Consider the following 20,801-nt stretch of genomic DNA (forward strand, 5'->3'; position numbering starts at 1 on the left):
GCTAAAAGCCCGGCTTCCTTCTTAGGGCAAGGGAAATGAGAAGCACAGGAGCCTGTTCGAGAATCACTTTCTTAGGCGTAACTGACCTTCACAGAGGCAAGATGGGCCATTTCATCCAGAAACATTTTGTTTGACCCCAAAGCAGGAATAATCAGTGCATTTTTCATATTGCCACCCCCTCCCCTTAATTTTTTCATTTTTACAGGTACTATGTAGTTGGGGGAGATAGTGTGTGTTAACCATTTGTATCTCCTTTCCTGCTCTCTGTGATTTGGAGGATAAATAAGGTTACGCCCCTTGTAATGGTTAATTAAGCAGCTAAAAAATGGAGGATTGTTTAAGGATGTCCAATGTTTAGAGACACATGGTGAAATTTTAGGAATGTTGTAGTAGTAATGCTTGGGCCACCCCGGAATCCCCTTTCTGCTTGGGTCAATCTGTGATCTACACTGTAAGCGATTTCCAGCCATCACAGAAGCCAGAAATCAGTGACAGCTAGGTAGACACGCCATTCACATGATTCATTGTGTGGATGAATACATGTGTATTCCCATTTTGGGGGGAAAAATGTGCTGTAGAGCATCTTCCTTTTATCTCGTTCCAGGGACATTTTATTCAAACATTAATCTCCTCTGCTATTATTTCTTTATAGATCCAGCTGCAAGTAAGGATACTACAGCTCCCCCCCCCCCCCCCCCCCCGCCCAAGTTCTCATATTCAGTATCCCTGGCTTGGCTCTCTTCCCCACCTATTGTTCTGAAAATCAAGGCCAGATCTCCCTGTGTGGACACAAAGGGAGAGAAAAAAACTGCTTACCGATTTGAGTCCCTTTCCCCTTATTTATCTCTTCATCAGTCTGGTTGACATCCACCCCATGTCCACCTGCTGAGTCCTAGGCTTTGCGTCCTGGCCCTGGGCCTGGCCTTTGAGGAGCTTGCAGGTCATGGGTTGCTAAAGGATGCTCTGGCAGCGGAAGCATGACTTACAGATATCAAATGAACACGTGCCAGTGATTTTATTTAACTCAGCTAATTAATGAGAGAATCAGTAAGACGTTAACTTGATTCAAAAGAGAGTTTGCTCTATAACGATTCATATTTTCTACGGGACAAAATTCATCTGCATTGTTATGGGGAATTATTTGCATTGTGACCAGCTCTCCACAATTTATGTTCTGTCCCTGAAGAGTTATAAGATAGCCTGGTCAAAAGCAATGAAAGATTCACGACCCTATAGAATCAGATACTTCCAGGGGCTAGGGGGCAATGGAGAGGGTCCGCTAGGCCATGGCCGGCATTCCACAGAAAGGATCTGCAGTAGTCTGTACACCTGTTTCCAATTCTTGGACTTTTTTTTTTTCACTTTTTTTAGGAGGGGGGGATTGGGGTGCCTAGTGTTAAAGCAGCTATTTTTTAAATGGGGGTGGGGGAGGTTAGGGACAAGGATTCACAAAGCCATAAGGATCACATCAAGTCCTTTTCAGTATTCTCTACTATCTTAGCTGCTACTTTCCATTTCAGGGTTTTGTCATCTTTTAACTTAAGATGAGCTCCCAGCCAGTTTCCCTGGTTTTCATTGACTGATTTCTTCCAGTGCTTCCAAAACTTTAATGTGCATATGAATCACTTGGAGTAGGATGCAGATTCTGAGTCAGGAAGCCTGAGTAAGGGTGAGTCTGCATTTTCAAGGAGCTCCCAAATGAGACTCAAGCTTAAAGTCTTTGAAGAGCAAAGATTTATCCCAAGTGCAGGTTTTTTAAATGCCTACGATGTGCCAGGTGCTCAGTATATGTGGAAGAGAGGTTGAAAAAATCTGAAGTAACCACAAATGAAATAAAATGGGTATGGATTCAGGTAGTGACATTGAGGGATGATAGTCATTATAATATTACTTATGCCTCACAAAACTGAAGCCAGTCATTATTTTCCCAGAATTAAAAATACTTTCCAAAAGATTTTTGAGTCACTTGATAGGCTGGTTGGTGAGTGCCTCCCTGGAGAAGGTTCTGCTTCTCTGTGATCATCTGACGTCATTCTTAACTTTCATTGCCAGTGACAATGACCTCAGGGGCCTGCAGGGTAAAGGACCAGCTCCCTTCACTGCCAGGGGAACATTTATCTCTGGGAGACACTGTGAAAATACCCTTTAACACAAAACTAAAATTTTTATTACCAACCGATGTGTCCCAACTTCTGACCAACTACTGAATTTGTGGCTTTCTAACACTAATGACTGCAAGTCTATTAGAAATAAATAGTGTAATCAAATATAGATGAAGTACAAAGAGAAAAACTCGAAGTGACCAAAAGACTGAAATATGTGGAATCCCTGGGTGGCTCAGCGGTTTAGTGCCTGCCTTCGGCCCAGGGCGTGATCCTGGAGTCCCAGGGTCGAGTCCCGCATCGGGCTCCCTGCATGGAGCTTGCTTCTCCCTCTGCCCCTGTCTCTGCCCCTCTCTCTGTGTGTCTCTCATGAATAAATAAATACTTTTTTTTAAAAAAAAGACTGAAATATGTTTTGGAAGCTTTATTCTCATGTTAGCCCTTCAAAAGTAGAGGCAGTCCAACAATTACTGTATAGAGTGACTGATGGTTTAGTAGCAGGATATGTAGGGAATTGTGGAAACATAGCAAATGGGCATCTAATTCATGTCAGGGTTACAGAAAAGCTGCCTCCATGAAAGACGCTGAAGCTGAATCTTGAGGGAAACAGAACAATTAGGCAGGTGGACCAGAGCCATGAGGGCTCCTAGGATGAGTGCACAGAACATGCAAAGGCTGGCGAGGGATGGCCATGGTGTTTAACAAAGAGGAGAGTGATAAGGGAATGAGGGATGGATTGAAGAGGAAAATGCGAATCAAGAAAAGCCATGGAGCAAATATGTGCAGTAACCTGGGTGTGACATTGTGAAGACCCTGATTAGAATAGCACTGCCCAAGGGGTGCCTGGGTGGCTCAGTGGGTTCGGCGTCTGGGATGGAGCCCTGCATCAAACCCCTCATGGGGCTCCCTGCTCAGCAAGGGGTCTGTTTCTCCCTCTCCCTCTGGCCCTCAGCCCCACCCTTGCTTATACTTTCTATCTCTCTCTTTCTCTCTCTCTCTCAAATAAATAAAATCTTAAAAAAAAAAAAAGAAAAGAAAACATTGCTCAATTTTTAATGAGCAAATGGTCCATATTCACTCCGATTAATGCACCGATTTTCCCAATTCTTACCGCGGAAGAAGCACGCCTGTGCGTTCTAAGTTTCTAAACTGCACCGATGTTCAGAGTTATGCCGAAGCATGTTCGCAGAAAGTATTTGGAAATTTTTATAACTGCATCTTCGACGTGATTTTTATGAGCAGTGTTCATTTCTTTTCACATGACTAGCTTTAATAATGCCGCAATCTAAATCCTGTTTTAAATTAGTTTATATTGTTTTCTGATTTCTCGGTGATCTTTCCACCGAATACAAAATCGAATTTGCGCTTGGCTATTGTAAATGACCGCTCCCAACACGCGCCTGTAGCCATTCAGAGTGAGTTGCTCAGTTAGTCTTAATTAATACAAAGTCACTTCTTTACATAGCAACGCACACTGACCACACGTAGCAGTCGTGCCTCAACTAACGTTTTCACATTTAATTTGCATGTCAGTACAGCAATCATACAGTGGCCTGGCAGTTTTCGAAAGTTCAGAAAAATGAGGATGAAATGGGGAGTTTGCAAAAGTATAAACGTCCTTTAAGCTAACGGAATTCTGCATACAACTGGCATTACATATTTTTTAACACTTGTTAAAATGGGAGCAAGTCTCTTGCCTGCTTACTTTATAGATTGCGTATTTTCAGTCGCTTAATCCTAAAACTGCTGCTTCTCATTCTGAAAACTATCAATTAACTCTGATCTGCCTGTGAACCCACACTCTCTGTCTGGGAGTGAAGAACAATAAAAAATTTGGTTATTCAGATCATTTGAACAAACCTACATTTTTAAAATGACAGCGTGTTCTCCCTGGCAGTGGATTAGTGTATTTATGGACCCGGTGACCACAAGCAAGAGAAGGAAAAACAACCAGTAATACGAGGGAAAGATAGCTAGGCCAGCAGTGTTCTTTCTCCTAAAATCGTGGAGGGTTTTCTTTGCTCTGTTATGCAGAGATTAAAATTCCCAGCAAAGGGGAAAAATGGTACACAGAGTCAGTGTTTTCTTTTTTGTTGTTGTTATTTTTTAAGAGGGGGGAAAAAGATTTCTTAGAAGCATTAGGTTTATTCGTGCTGTTTTGGGAGGTCCATTCTCCTAACATATATTGGCAGGGAGAGAGGTAGCGAGCGCGCGGGAGGCAAAATTTATTCTGACTGTAACAGTCACAGTGGGCCTCTCACAAACATAATGCTAAATTATGGGCCTCTCCATGGGCTGAACGTAATGTTAAGTTGTATGATGGATTTTATCTTACACAAGCCGCTCCGGTCCATGAAATGAGATAAGAAACCACTGCAGCTGGAGTTCACAGAGGGTTGAGCTCAGACTAAAATTCCAGAGTTAGCAAAATTGGATGAGCCAGCTGTGGGACCGCAGGCGTGTGTTCTGTACCTGTGCGTTGAGATTTTCGAGGACAGGCATCCTTCTTTGCGGGGTGCCCCGTTATCTCCTCTGGGGAAGGTGTGAGGCTGGAGGGGGCAGGTTTGCACTGAGAAAAGGCTCTGATCCCCAACCACAGCCCCTGCCACCAAGGGAGAGGGCCTGGGTGGGTGCCGATCTGTAGCACGTGTTTGATAGGTACCTCCAGCCTGGAGAAAGCGGAGCACACTCCATACACACTGGGTCAGGGTGGTCCTGCCTTCATTGAGCGCATGTACCTCTGGGCAAGCGACAGCCCCAGCAAGGAAGTTGTGTGCCACCTGGGAGGGGGCCTCTGGCAGAAAAAGGACTAAGGGTGTTTCTATGATGTGTAACGTGCCAGCAACAGTGGTTGATTAAAAAACATCTGATGAGCGAGAGAAAATAAAACTCCTTTACCAAAGATGAATCATGCTCTATCCAGTCTTTTAGGGTGTATATCTGTGTATGTATAAACAATGTATAATACATAAGTATAGAAAATATATGCACGTGCAAACTTATACACACAATACATAAGGATGTTTCTGATGGTCCTCCAGTATTTACCAAATAAATAAGAATCTGAATCTTACATTTTAATTTTGCTCCTGGTTTTTAGAATTCAGAGCCTACCAAGTTTCTTGAAAAAAATGTAGGATACTAAGTCACATTTTCCAAGGGTAGAAAAATAGAACTGGAAGACTTCTCCCCTCAGATCTGCCTGGGAAGGTCTGCAGTGAGCCTTTGGCCGTAGGATCGATAAATGTTGTGATAATTGACATACAACTTCCAGTTCTAATTAACTTAATTACCTTCAAACTTGCTTTTTTTTTTTTTTTCTTTTTCTTTTTCCTACTCCTAAGCCATAACAACACAGGTCTGTTCCAGTAACCATTCCCAGACAGGCAAGTTTATTTGTTTTCTTTCAAATGAACCTTATCGTTTATTTACAGGTGGATCCTCATTCCCCACTCCATCCCTCCACCCCCGTACATACCTCAAACCCACTTCAAATGGGTTCCAGTAGGCTTCCAAATGGCTTTCGGAGAAAACACTGACCACCCAGATAATAGGTCCTCTTTTGTTGAAAACAAAGAAATACTCTATTTTTCAGCCTAATTAAATATATTATATTTAACCTAAAATGAAATTAGTTTGGAACTATAGTAGAAAAAGAATCGGCTAATGCCCACTTCCGCCTTGGGAACAATATCTCTCATTACATCCAGCTTTAAACTAGTTTAGTCTGTCATCCGTATTTTGACACTAACTCAGTTGATTGGAAGTCAGGAAACTAGTATCCATGTAGAATATGTCTGAAATAAAAAAAAAAAAAAGAATCTGTCTGAAGAAGGGATAAAGAAGTGGAGACCGGATCGGTTAATGACAATTTTCTTTTTTAAGCCAGTCTTGAGAAAGAGAAATCAGGATTTGCCATAGATCTTGGATGGGATTTGTTGCCTAGAACACCCAGAACTGATCTAAAACTGAAATCCCTGGGTTGGTAGGTGAGAGAACGAACAACCGTTTGTTTCCTGGGTGGCTCTGTGACACCATGGAGCCAGAGGCGAAAGGGCAAGCGAGGCAATGCTAGAGCAGTTAGTCTTAGGAAAGCTAACTTGTCAAGGCCTCAAAATATATCTGGTAAGATGGCCCACGTTCCGTCCCTTGAGAAGAACCCAAAGTGAAGTTACATTTTCCTGCCTTGGCATGATGTGTACCTGGTGGTTTTCCATTTCCAGATGATAGCAAGTTTTCAGAGGCTATCACAGTGCTACTCTCCTGGATCGAACGAGGGGAAGTGAATCGGCGTTCTGCAAACCAGTTCTATTCCATGGTGCAGTCGGCCAACAGCCACGTCCGCCGGCTGATGAATGAAAAAGCCACCCACGAACAAGAAATGGAAGAAGCCAAGGAAAATTTTAAAAATGCCTTAACCGGAATCCTCACTCAATGTAAGTAAAATTTTGGGGGCCATCTGTTTGGTTGTGATTTTTGCCTTGGCTTTTGTGTTCCTTTCATTTTTGTTCTCATTTGGGGGTAAGTAGTTCAATAATTTCCCATCCTGCTCCATATCGAATGGCAAACCTCATAACCTATTTCATGTTCTGTGGCAACTTGGAGGAACACGGACCCTGCCCTGAGAGCTTACTTCTCAAGGTGAGCAACGTTTCTGTAGCTTTTCCTCAGAACACCAAACCCGGCCACCAGGGCAGGGTGGCCAGATGCTTCTGTGCCTGCTGGACCGGCCACAGGTCACACCACACCTGCAGCATGGCCCCCCTCTCCCTGCGGGCTGTCCCCACGTGCAGGACATGACCTCCATGGCCTCCTAGTGCCGACAGTAGGAAGCAGGCCCCGAACACAGTGTCCTTGAGCTCTGTTTAGGATGAAGGCACCATCAGAAAAACTCCTCCTCAGGATCCTTTATTTGAGGTGAGCTTTGGCTGTCAACATGGGCAACTCAGTAGAGGTGTTTCTCCAGTATTATTATTATTTTTTTTTTTTTTGTCCTTTCTTCATCTGGAAAGCAAATTGCCTTAACTGCTTAATGCTGGTGATTTTTCATGTCCAGATCCTAAATTGATGAAGGGGTGTAAATGGGCTTTCTCATAGAACAATAGTCAGGGTAATTACCCAGGGCTCTATTCAAAAAAAGGGCGTATATTTTTTTTACGGGCACTCTGTCTGTGTCTGTAGTTAACGTCACAGCGGCATAATGCATTACAGTTGCTGATGTTCCCTTGGTTGGCAAAAGCCATTGAATGACGCTGTAACAATGCCGTGCTCCATTCCGTACCAGGTGCAGGGTGCCACGTTGGGACGGTGACATATGCGATTTACGTATTCATTCTGAGAACGAGCATTATTTTCCACGGTACGGTGTGCCAAAATGTCGATCGCCTCTTTCGACAGTGTAAACCCAAGGGATGAATGTGTGTATCTGTTAGGATGGGAAGTGAGAGAGACATGACAAACCAGCTTCTCAAGTGGGAATGGTGTTTTATGGGACTTTGTTGTCAACAGACCATTTTTTGCAGCAGCACAAAATATATAAGAAACTCTCAAACATGAACTCTGATAAGTGACCAAATATCCAGCCTGGGACACCCGTCTTTATAGAAAAGGAATAGGAAAAACAGATGTGCTATCTCATCAGACCATTATCAGGCCACTTTCCCTCGATTCCCAGTCATGACGAATGGCCCTTTACCCAGCCGTGTATGACCAGCAGTTCTGAGGTTAGGGTTACTAGGGATAGGATAGAGGACACTAATTCTGATCCTCCCTTTAAAGGGAGGGAAGCTTGGAGTAGACCAGCAGGTGGAGGGGGAGTAAGGCTGGCTTGGTAATGGAGAAAAGGAAGAGCGGGGAATGCTCAACTCTACTAATACAGTTCCCCCAAAGTGATGGCAAGCCAAGTGCCTGAACATTGGGATATTACCGGGTACCTTTTGCTCACTAGCATCAATTTTAAATACATTTTCATTCCCACGACTTCACCACGTCACCTGGCAGGGAAGACTCGACTCTTGGCTCTAAGGATGAAGGTAGGAAGGCAACCACCCATTAGAATAAGGGGGCAATTGGGTGTTCTTTGGCCACACCCATTGAAAGGAGCACCTGTTAAAAAGAGGCCCAGATCCAGTGGCTGAGAATGCAACGTGCCTCATATCATACAGTGCTGCTGCGCTGGCCTTGGTTTGAAACCACGAGGGAGGGGATCCCTGGGTGGCGCAGTGGTTTGGCGCCTGCCTTTGGCCCAGGGCGTGATCCTGGAGACCCGGGATCGAATCCCGCGTCGGGCTCCCGGTGCATGGAGCCTGCTTCTCCCTCTGCCTGTGTCTCTGCCTCTCTCTCTGTGTGTGACTATCATAAATAAATAAAGAAAAAAAATATTTAAAAAAAAAGAAAAAGAAACCACAAGGGAGACAGACAAGTCTAACGTGGTGGGATCCAAACATCAGCATTTTATCACGGGTAAAGCTTGAATCGGAACGTGTGGTTGAGGGCTGCTGTAACAGCGGGCTTTCTACTGCAAGGCCTCCAGGCTGAGCATCTCGCCGCAAGCAGCTCCGAAGCCCTGGGCCCCAGTGCACAGCGAGAGGGAGCAGCGGGGAACGGGCAGGGGTAACAGGCACGCTGGCGTGCTCCTCCCTGCCTGAGAAGGAGAGAGTACAGGGCCGGAGCAGGACTGGGAATTTTGGAGGGAGATCAACCTCATGGAAACCCAGGAGTGGAGATCACTGTCGTGGATACCTCTCTGGCACCTCTACTATGAAATGCCAAACCCAGAGCTCTTGCTTTTAAGCTTCAACCCCATTCCGTGTTAGGTTTTTCCTTCCCATTTTAAGAAACTCTGAGACCAAAATCCTAGAAGTGATTTTTACCCTCATTTTACCCTCATCCCTCCACCAAAGCCCGTATTCAGGCCGTCAGGAAATCCCTCGGTTTCAGCCTTCAGAAATGACCCACTTTTCTTCATTTTAACTGCCTGCATTCAAAAGTGCAGGCTGCCTGAACTACGGCAGCGGCCTGGTGTGTCAGTTCGACGCGGTGTCCACCTGTGAGCGACAGAAAACCCTACCCAATGTTAATCTTAAACATGTGAAGTTTTTTCCTTTCATATCTGGTAAAATCCCAATTTAGGTGGTTGTTGGCATGGGTTCAGGGGTGCAGGGCTGTGAGGCCCGAGGCTTCTGTGATGCTATTAGCTTCTCCTAGGCCATGGTCGAAAATGACTGCTCTTGCTCCTGCCATCACAGCTTTTTTTTTTACACACTCAAACCACATTAAGAGAAAGAGAAGAGGACAGGGTTGTGCCTTTCGAGCAAGAAAGCAAAACTTGCCCAAAGATCCCCAACAGGCTCCCACTGATGTCTCATTGTGCAGAATTATTACACGTGTCCATGCTTAGCTACAAGGAAAACAGGAAATATCCTTTATTGACTGGTCCCCAGAATAAAATTGGAGATCTTATCATAAGGAAGGAGGGGAGGATGGCTGCCAGGAGGCATTTTGCAGTTTTTGCCATGCCCAGTCTCTCCCTTTCCACTTGTATTCCTGTTCAATCTATTTTTCACACATCGTCTAATATAATTCACATCATATCTTCCCCGCTTAAATCCCTCGAGTAGCTTCCCATTGCACGTATAATAATATTCACTCTCCCCAGGCTACAAGCTCCCCATACCTGCCTCTTTGATGTCAGTTTTCCCTTGACTTGCTGTGCGTATCTCCACTGGCCTCCCTCCGGCTGAGCCTGTCAGAACTGCCTCCCACCCCTGGGCCTTTGCACCTCTGTCCTCTCTGATGTGCACTGCCCCCCCCCCCCCCACTGCACATGTGAGTCCTTCCCATCCTGGAGGCCTTGACTGAAAGCCCACCCTTCAGAGAGGCCTTTCGGCTTCACGCTTCCCCAGGAGGTTCACCACCGCTGCAAGGCAGGGGGAGGGGGGGAGTAGAAGGGGGTCCTTCAGAGCACTTACCAAACTGTGCAGTGATGCAATGATCTGTCTGCTTTCGATTATTAGTCATGCACGCATACCAAGCATCTGGGACATAGAATCAGGATGGCGAGTGAGCGAGCAAATGAGCACATGGGAAGGATGGCAGGAAGGAAGGCTGACACCGTTCAGACATTCCCAGGGCCCTGCAAGAGTAGTTAGACAGTAGTTGGTGGCAGCAGAGGCTGGGGTGGCAGGGCTTCAGCTCTGCTGGCAGGATCAAGCGGATCCAAAGGCTTGCCAGCTGTGCTTTTGCTGGCAATTGCAGTGCTTCACCAGACCCCTGGAAGCAGGCCAAGGGGAGGCTGGGGGGTCAGCATGGAAGGGTCAACAGAAAAGTTCACATTGGCGTTCCTCCATCGTAACCCCATTTCCCATCTACCCGTTGCTGTGTGAGACCCCCACGCCACCCCCAGCCCTGTGCTTGGATCCTAGGGAGGTGTCTTGATGGCCAGCAGAGACGGTGAAAAGTCCCAGCCAAGTGGTCCATGTCCCAGCGGCGGAGGGCGTGAGGGACCTTCGTGGGCCTTCACAGGCAAGCCCCTGCAGGACAGCTTGAAGGTGGGAGAGATCTTAAGTGTGAACATGACCTGCAGTTAAGCCTTTGAGGAGGAATGGGAAGACTGCATGTCCTACTGAGCAAGCTCAGAATGTTCCATTCTTTGCTATGTGCATTTACCACGATGACCACCCCCTGGATGTGAAGGGAAACCAAAGCCTACCAATGCGTCATGACAACAGTAGCAGTACCCTGGCTAAGCTGCTAGGTGTGTGCGCGTTTCATCATCCTTTGGATTTTAAAGACATCTCGTTTCAGGTCTGGTGCAGTTCGGTCTGCTGGTCCCAGCCACGTTTCCCACGTACCCCAGCTCCGTGTAGCGGCATGGGGTGCATTGGTGTTGGTACTGGCGGGGCTGCTTTGTCCACGGCGATTGGCGCACTCACCGCATTCTCCAAAAGCAGAGCCAGTCACACACCCCCATCTGTCTGCGTTAAGACTCCTGGAATTAGATTCCAGCTTTCTCATTTAGAATCGAATCACGATTGTTTAAGCACGCAAATTCAGGACTGGCCTCTCAGTTCTCTTTCTCCTTAAGTGGGGCTGGAAATCTGGTTGTCTGGCAGTAACCCTGAGCGCCCCCTCCCACATAAGAGACCTCCACAGCACCAGTGATGGCCCTTGAATTCCCTGGTGGCCTCCTTGTTGGGAAGCCACGGGTGTCAGGCAACTGTTGGGGGTCATTCGAGAGCAGGTAAATGGATGAGCTAGGTTAGTACCGCAGGTGGGACCGGCCTGGTGTCCTGAAGGGAGGGCTCAGTTAACAACTTCCAGGGAAGTGCAGGCCCATTTTTGACAAAGCTCCAAGCATAGTAAAAGTTTGGGTCCCTAGATAGACTTTACTGGAAAGAGGAGAAGGGAAATTTCATTAAGTGTCAGTCCATTAAATTGGATTAGATGCACCCATCCTTGCGTTGCTTGTCACAGTTGTCCTTGCTTTCATATTTGAGCAGATAGCATTTTCTCAAGGGAGGGGGGGATCAAGAGCTATGAGTAATAACATAAAAAAGAAGTTGTGATTTATTTCAAGGCTTACTTCAGGGTCCAGTAAGCTACCTTCTAGCCTTGTTGGGGTTCAATCCTACAAACTTTGGTTTTCAGTTCTAACCTTTCTCATACCTCTGGCTTTCACCCCAGGACCAGCTATTAAACATAGTCAAGTAGGCATCGTTTCCATCTGAGCTTTGGCTCTAAGCATCAAGGGGCAGCACTGGACCCAACCAAGAATTTGGGGTGATCAGCATCCATTCAATTCTGTTTGGGGATCATTTCTCACCTCTGGCCACAGATACGCAGTTATGAAAGATGTTAGTTGAGGACGCCATCTATCCCGGTGTGGCAGCTGGGGCTCTCTCCTCTTTTTTTTCTGGCCAGCTGGGTAGATCTCATCTGCTAGATATAGAAGAAAGAGAAAAAACATGTCCATCAGGTGAATCATCTCACTCTTTCATCATCCTATCCTTGTGTCATCCTTGACTCATGCTTATGTCATTTCTTGACCTGTCCGTCTGGCGGACAGCTTCCCCAGTTTTCCCGACTCTGAGGCTTCCAGGTTTTGATCTTTGCTTTTTAAAAATGTAGACTTCATGGGCACTCCCCACCGGCCTACCCACTCCCAGTTTTTCGGTTACGAGCAACGCTTGTCATTTCAGAGCTCAGAGAGGAGCTGTTTATAAAGTTCAGGAAGCATGTACCACAGCACTCAATTATTAATATGCACGCCAAGATGATCAATTGTGCATGCCTTGTTACAACACACACTCGTCTAATGAAAATTTAAACGCCCCATGATATCCCCACATCAGTACTTCCCCAACATGCTTCCCAGTAAGGGAGCCGAGAAGGAAGGGAGTGACGTGGGGGAAAGGCACCTGGGAAAAGCAGACGGCAGTGGAGAAGGCTTTATTAATATTAATTTAGGGATACGTGCCACAAATACAATGAGCAGGGCTGGAAAGTGGAAATTGGAGGATGTCAGAGCTGGAGGGGGACCTCAGAGACCCGTTGGCTCAACCCCTCTCATTTCAGAGAGGGGGCAGCGGAGGTTCTGGAGGAGACGTGATGGGCCTTTGGTCATGTAGCAATTTCCGGGCAGATCAGAACCCAAGACTCTTGGCCCGCCGTACCGTTGGCTCCGTGCCGCTGGGCCTCTGGGTGTTTTTTATGAACAGTGAAAATGAGCAGAGGACGATATTATAGCTGTAAATTTATAGCATACAGGTGGAGTTGAAGAAGTGTTCAGTGATAATCCCACGCTGGCTTCCCACGGAATATAAATGCCGCTGTCTGGTTAGAAAATGAAGCCTTTGCTCCCAGCCCTACCCTCTCCCCCCCTGCACACAGGGGCCCACGCTACATCCCTCGCCTCAAGGACCGCCCTCTGCTCTGTGCCACCCCTGGAGCCCGGCCTCTGTCACACGTGCCCCTGGTACAGCCCAGGCCCCCGCCCCCCTCTGCACCTGTTAACACTGTCACTATCCCCTTGAGCATATATTCCTTTCCTAATTGTTTTATGTGCATCAGGCTTGGGGGCAGGGGGTTCTTTTTTTGGTCCTCTAGCAAGATTTTAGGTGAAACAGAGACAGAGACCATGCACTGTCCTCCTTCCCCACATCCCTGCACCACTCCCGGGTCTGGCACAATTCAGTAGTACAACTCCTGGCTGTTGACCAAAGATCAGAGATGGCAACGAAGGTGGTATTGGAAATTGGGCTGGAGCCTAAAAACCGCAAGACATATTCTAAATGTTGGGGGGTCTTGCATAAACCATGATCTCAGCTGACTTTGCTCCAGTATGCGCTCTTCTTTGAGTGCGTACACAGAATATACTTCAGCTGAGAACCTTGCAGTAGTGCCGTGATGGTCCTGTTGTTAATATTACTTGGACCCAGAGCTCGGAAGGATTAGGACTACTGTGCAGGTTTGCTTTATGCGTTTATGATCGGAAACAGCGTCACCCTCATCTGAGTTCTTGAAACGGAGGAGAGGCCGTTGACTGGGCCTGAAGAGATCCTGGTTTTAATCCCGGCTCAACCCCTTAACCAGGTGACCCCAGGACAGTCTGCTGAGCATCCCAAGTCTCGGTTTGCCTATCCGTTCTATAAAGGAAGGGTTTGACCAGATAGTCCCCGCTCGGGCCCATTCCCATCCCAAAAACTCTGCGGTCCTTATCATGTCAATGACTTCGATCCCTTTTTTGTTCCCCCTGAGTATCTGAAACAGAGCAAGGGACCCAGCCAGGATGCTGAAAGCTCCTTAACCGGTCATAGGACAGTGGATCAGAGATCCCTCCAGGCGTGTGGCCTGTTTCTGCCTCGCTGTGGACGTTGTGTCTACAGGGCAGTGCTGCAAATCTCAAGCCACATCACCCCCCCCCACCGCCCTGGGGTGTGTGCCTGGCACCCTGCTGGTGCTGCAGGCTGCACCTTCCCTGACCAGTCTCCTCTGTCACAGCCTCATCTATTCCCTTGACTAAAGTCCTAAAAGCCTCAGGTGTTTGAATGAGCGATGAGATTCATCTGCAAATTTTTGCTGGGCCCCTGTTCAGTACCCGGTGGTGCACAGCGCCGGAGTGACAGATGAGGGGTCCCTGATCGTGGACCATGACCCCCCCCTTTCAGGCAGATGGGTGTCATCATCCACACTTCTGGCTGAAAAGCTCTTTCTGAAACCATTTACTTCTTAGGAACATCTCAGCTAAACATGCTTTTTTTTTTTTATTTCTGCCAAGGGAAATTTGGCTTCTGTGTTCGTGCTGTCGAAAAAGAATTTTATGAAGTGTTAAAATGTTTTCCGTGTCTGTGGCCGTCATTGCTGTTGTTCATCCGCGGGAAAAGAATTCCCTGTAACTGCTTTAGCAACTCGGCAGATTTTTCCCTTTCTCCTCCAAATCGTGCTGATGGCTCTATTTGCCGGTGTTTTAAGTGCTGGCAGCATTATTTTCATTAAAAATAAATAAATAAAATAGAATACCTATTTGCTCTCAGGGAATAAATGTCCGGAGAAAATATGTTTTATAAAAACTTTCCCCAAAAAATTAAAAATAAATAAATAAATAAATAAACAAACAAACAAATGAATAAATAAAAACTTTCAAATCAAGAATGAGCACAATTTCCTATTTCACAGTATACCAGCACCAATAGGATAAGATACTGGAAGCCTGCCAGATACGAGCTGAGCCTCTCTTGGTCTCTCTCCTTTCAGCCTGACTGAAAATATATGTACTGGGCCAAGTCATAGCACTACAATAATAACTTGAGGGAAAAAAAATCTTTTACTAAAGATAACAAAATAAGAGACAGAAACTAATAAGCCTTCTGCTCTAGAACAATAAGGAACTGTGGAAGGCTACGTTTCCAGGGCTAACATAGTATGTGTTGAGGGAAGCTCAGCAATTCAGGAAAATTAGAACTCTTGACAGCTGGAGGTGAAACCCCGCTAACCCTGATGTGAGCCCTGTAGGGACTGGAAGAGAAGCCACCCACCGCCAAGTGTGGGGAGGAGCTGTTTGGGGAGAGGTGGAGAGGAGGGGGTAGGCTCTGAGGAAGTATCTCCCAGCTGCTTTGGAAAGCATCTGCGTGCAGATGTTCTTGTGTGTGTGCGTGTGTGTGTTTTTCTCACAAAAACTTTTTGAAGCCAAGACGCTTTCAAACTACATCTGAGGAAAAGTGAGGCATCAGTACAGTTACTTAAGGCGGAGATGATGTGTTCTGGACTCTTCTGTGCAACTGAAAAAGAAGTACAAGTTGGTGGCCATGCTCAAGCATGAAGAACTGTGCCCAGGGAGGATCATGAAAGAGTAGCCACAAAGTGAGAGGACTTTGATGTAAGGACATAACCTGCTAGGGTTTGTAGACACCTTCTCTAGCAGGGGAGTCGTATGACCCGCAAAGCCAAAAGTATTTACTGTTTCTTTGTGGAAAAAACTTGCTGACCCATCTTCTGTAGGATCACAGAGCTGGGGAGGATTGATGATTGATTGATGGATGGATTGATTTTTATTTAAATTCAGTTAATTATGACATAATGTGTTATTGGTTTCAGAGGTAGATGGCAGTGATTCATCAGTCTTACATAATTACCCAGTGCTCATTACATCACGTGCCCTCCTAAATGCCCATCACCCAGTCACCTCGTCCCCACCCTCCCACCCCACCCCCTCAACCCAGTGACCCTCAGTTTGTTTCCTATGACGAAGAGTCTCTTCCGGTTTGCCTTGGGGAGGACATTTAGATGACTAGTCCAACTCCCTTTGCTTCAGGCCTCAAACACAGAGCTTCAGGCCACAGGACTGCCTGGTGGGGGAGCTAAGGCTTTACCAACAACATGGGCTTCCTGGCTCTCCCTCCCACTTAGGTGCGGCCCCAGAGTGTGGCATTCCTAAAAGCACTCCCTGAGCAGGGTGGGGGTGGGGGCCACCTCCTCAGGTTTCCCCTGCTGAGGCTTATTATCCAACAACAATGATGAACAAAAGTGGAGCAGAGTGGATTTTAGATGACTGTGTGCTGAGGGCACATGCTAAGGGAAGTCGGCTCCAGTCAGGTAGGTAGACACACGAGAAGGAGGGGCCCTTTTGGAGACACTTTCTTCTTCACTGCCTTCCAGAGTCCTCAGTCCACTTGTGGAGAGGGGTCAGTCAGCTTCCTGCCCCATAACAACCTCAACTATTTGGCCTCTTCATTTTAGAGAATACTACTCACCTTAAAGTTTTGGCCCTGGGGGTCCTTAAAGCCTCTCCTGCCTCATTCTTCCGTGCTCTCTGCAAGCTTCTTCTCCACCTATGACTCAGTCCTGTCTATGGCTGTCTCCCCGCAGGGCTGCAAGAACCAGCAGCATCATGGGATCTCTTTATCCCCAGCACCTAGTGCAGTGCCTGGCATGATACACTCCACAGTTCTCATGAGACTTTACCCCATCGTAGAAATACGTATATGAAGGTTTATAAAGACGGTTGATCCTTGAACAAACATGGGTTTGAACTGTGCTGGTCCACAGATTTTGTCGACACAGTACAGTAGTCCTGTAAACATATTTTCTCCTATGATTTTCTTAACATCTTCCCTAGGCTCCTTTATTTTAAGAAGACAGTATGTTACACATATGACATGCAAAAATATGTCTTAATCAGCTATTTTGCAAACTATAAACAGGAGGCTATTAAGTTTTGGGGGAGTCAAAAATTTTAATGTAATTTTTAACGGGGGGGGGGGTCAGTGTCTCTCACCCCCACATTGTTCCAGGGTCAGAGATACATGATTTGAGTTTGAGCAGATACAATTCCATTCCCAGTTTCACCACCTGCTAAGTATAAGACCTTGGACGAGTAATTATACCTCTCTGTGAAACCTGTTTCTTCATCTATGAAATGGGCAGGACAGAAGCACCAGGGATCGCTGGGAAATTTAAATGAGATAATGTTTTAAATCAGAGTTTCTCAAAACTTCAGTATTCATTGGGATGACCTAGAAAGCTTGATAAAACAGTCTGCTGGATTGGTAGTTGCCAGAGACAGAGGGTAGGGGTACAGAAAGTGGGTGCATGGCCTAAAAAGGTACAGACTTCCAGTTAATCTGAAAAATACTTAGTGGGCATGAAATTGGAGTGTAATTTGGCAGTAGCTCTCAAAAATTTAAAATTTAGATATTCTTTTATCTGTTCCATTGCTAAGAAGTTCTTAAAAAGACACTTATATGAAAATGTCAAAAGATATGTTTGAGGATGTTCATTGTAGCCTTATGAATACAGGAATACTCCAAAGATATTGCAAGCTCAGTTCCGGGCCACCACAATAAAGGGAGTAGCACAATAAAGTGAGTCAAATGAATTTTTTTTTGGTTTTCCAGTGCATATAAAAGGTTTATTTATGCTGTTGTAGTCTATTAAGTGTGCAATAGTATTAGGTCTAAAAAAACAATGTATATACCTTAATTTTAAGATATTTTGTGGCTGGGGCACTTGGGTGGCTCAGTGGTTAAGCATCCGACTCTTCATTTCGCCTCAGGCCACGATCTCAGGGTCATGAGATCAAGTCTTATGCCAAGCTCTTCACTGGGCAAGGAGCTTGTTTAAGATCCTCTGTCTCTCTCCCTCTCTAAAGATGGATAAGATAAGATAAGATAAGATAAGATAAGATAAGATAAGATACGATAAGATAAGATATAAAAATACTTTGTAGTTAGAAAATGCTAACCATCTGAGTGTTCAACAAGTTGTGATTTTTTTGACAGTGGAGGGTTTTGCTTGGTTGTTGATGCCTGCTGACTGATGAGGCTGGTGCTTGCTGAAGCCTGGAGTGGTTGTGGTAGTTTCTTAAAATAAGACAACAATGAAGCCTGCCACACCAGTTGACTCTTCTTTTCACTTGAACACCTAGAGGCCATTGTAGGGTCATTAACTGGCCTAATCTCAATATTGTCGTGTCTCAGGGACCAGGGAGGCCCAAGAAGAGGGAGAGAGATGGGGGAACTGCCAGTCAGTGGAGCAGTTGAGCACACACATCTATTAAGTTTGCCGTCTTACATGGGTGTGGTTTACAGCACCCCAACACAATTGCAATAGTAACGTTAAAGGTTGCAGATTCAGGGGCGCCTGGGTGGCTCAGTTGCTTAAACATCTGCCTTCAGCTCAGGTCATAATCCCAAGGTCCTGGGATCAAGCCCTGCCTCTGGCTGTCTGCTCAGCAGAGGGCCTGCTTCTCCCTCTCCCTCTGCCTGCCGCTCTGCCTACTTGTGCATGCATGTGTGCTCGCTCTGTCAAATAAAGAGAAAAAAAAAAAAAAAGATCACTGATCAGTATCATCATAACAAAGATAATGATGAAAACTTTAAGATATTGCAAGAATTACTAAAACACGGCACAGAGACATGCAGTGAACAAATGCTATTGGAAAAATGATGTTGCTAGACTTGCTGGACGTAGAGTTGCCACAAACCTTCAATTTATAAAAAGCAGAGTATCTGTGAAGTGTAATAAAGGAAAGTGCAATGAAATGAAGTATGCCTTTAACATGCATATTGATGGATTTCCAAGATATGTTAAGTGAAAAAGAGCAAGTTTTAGAATATGCTCAGAGCGGTCACCTTTAAAGAAAAGAACTGGATGAGAGGCAGCCGATGGGAAGGTAGCCTTTTACGTTTTGTTTTGTTCCTTTTTCTTTTCTTTTTTAAGATTTTATTTATTTATTCATGAGAGACACACAGAGAGAATCAGAGAAGCAGGCTCCTCACAGGGAGCCCGATGCGGAACTCCATCCCAGGACCCCAGGATCAGGCCCTGAGCCACCCAGGAGTCCCTGTTCCTTTTTCCTCGTTTACATCTTTTACTTTTATTTAGTCCCTAGGGATAGTCTAGGCAGGGGGATTTACTGGATTTTAAAAGCCTAACAAATGCTGCGTATTGTAAAGGAACCATTAAAATTATAATATTCCTCTTAGATTTTTGTTTTGATACCTCTCAACATGTTTGAATATATGCATTGATAAGGGGATCTACAGTTCCTGAAATGCATAAGGCTTTATACAAAACTTAAGAAGCCACCATCCACCTAATATCTTACCATTTATTTGAATTGTGTCACTATTCTTTGCTTACTCGAAATTTGCTAAAAGCATCCTATTTCTTTTTTTTTTTAATATATATAATTTTTTTTCTCTACTGTGTCACCATGTTTCTCTTCCTGTCCATTTCCCAAAAGAACCAAATACCTCCTCCAGCCAGGAAGTTAAGAGACATGATGCCTTGCCCGTTGGCGTCCTGACCTCAGGTTTAACACGGCCGTGATGGATTTACGGTGTCACGCAACAATGCTCTTTTTTACTCATCTCAAGAGAAAACCCCAGAATGCCCTTTTTTTTCCTCCTCAACTTGAAATTCTAGTCCATGCCTCCCTAATGTATGGGTCTGACCGTGTTAATTCTCTATTTCCTGGGCTTCCTGCCAGGCTGACTGGCAGGCTCCTCTGAGCTTGCGACCCAGAGTGAGTAGTCAGGAATCTCTCTGGGAATCTCTTCTAGCAGCTTCCCCTGTCCGCTCCTCCCTCTGGCTTTGTCTTGCTCCTCCGGGTGTCCTGAGAGCCTGAATCACTCCCTACATTTCCTCCGTTATAATTCTTCAGTCCGGGAGCCAAGACTCATCAAGTCTACCCTAGCTTTTCGTATTTAAAAACAACAGTAACAGCACTGGGTGTTATACTCTATTTTGGCAAATTGAATTTAAATAAAATATATATATTTCTTAAAAGTAACAAGCCAGGGTGGGGGAGGTCAGCGATTTCATGAGTTATGTGTTTTTCTTTGGACATCTTTTCTGAGCTATTCATGGAGGTTGTGGAAAAATGTTTTCCCTTAGAGGAAACCCAAAGGTCCTCTGAGTTCTACAGGGTTAGGCTCTTGGATGAGCCCAGATGACATCAAAAACAGAAATTGAGCTTGGAAGATTTGTTTGAGGTGCTCTCTTTGGGCAAGCCTTCTGCCTGTAAGGACTTAGCTTCCCCAGATACTTGGGACACTAAAGGGATGGAGGCTCTTTCACAGCTGTTTAGCTGGAGCACGAGATATGGGAAGTGCAGGGACTCTAAGGAAGAATTCAGTCCTGAGGACAAAGAAGAGAAAGGTCTGGGTTTATGTTCAGAGGAGGAGCTTAACCTTCCTCTTCCTTGCTTCCAAGGCTCTCCTGCTCAGAGCTCAGAAGTCAGGAGCCTTGTGCAGCCTGAAATCGGAGGTTTTGAACTCGGTGGTGCTCTGCTCCTTCCCAGGGAGCTTGTTTAAATGTGGCCTGTTACCGGGTAAGTGGGTGTCCTGTTCTGAGCTCTCCTTCCCTTAGACTGAAGACAAGTGCTCCTCAAGAGAATTTATAAACTTTTCTCTCAAGTAAGAAGTATATTCTGAACTCAGCAGATGTCCAAACAGTTTGAGGTGAGGGAAAGTACTCAAAAAAGTTATTCAATTACTTAGTCTTGGGGCACCTGGGTGGCTTAGTGGTTGAGTGTCTGCCTTAGGCTCAGGTCATGATCCCAGGATTCTGGGATCAAGTCCCATATCAGGTTCCCTGCAGGGAGCCTGCTTCTCCCTCTGCCTATGTCTCTGTCTCTCTCTGTGTCTCTCAAGAGTAAATAAATAAAATCTAAAAAAAAAAAAAAGAAAGAAAGAAAAG

At 45.6% G+C, this 20,801-nt stretch overlaps 1 protein-coding gene across 3 annotated transcripts in view; it reads left to right on the forward strand.

Moving 5' to 3' along the window:
• The window catches only part of ENOX1 (ecto-NOX disulfide-thiol exchanger 1), a 275,313-nt gene that overhangs the window by 127,679 nt on the left and 126,833 nt on the right, over window positions 1-20,801 (forward strand). For all 3 annotated transcript variants that reach the window (XM_026009602.2, XM_026009603.2, XM_072760625.1), the window contains one exon: window positions 6,326-6,538. In XM_026009602.2, coding sequence (XP_025865387.2) covers window positions 6,326-6,538 — 213 coding nt within the window. The remainder of the gene's footprint in view (window positions 1-6,325; window positions 6,539-20,801) is intronic.

Source organism: Vulpes vulpes, chromosome 6 (genome assembly GCF_048418805.1).
Source record: "Vulpes vulpes isolate BD-2025 chromosome 6, VulVul3, whole genome shotgun sequence".
Classification (NCBI taxonomy): domain Eukaryota; kingdom Metazoa; phylum Chordata; class Mammalia; order Carnivora; family Canidae; genus Vulpes; species Vulpes vulpes.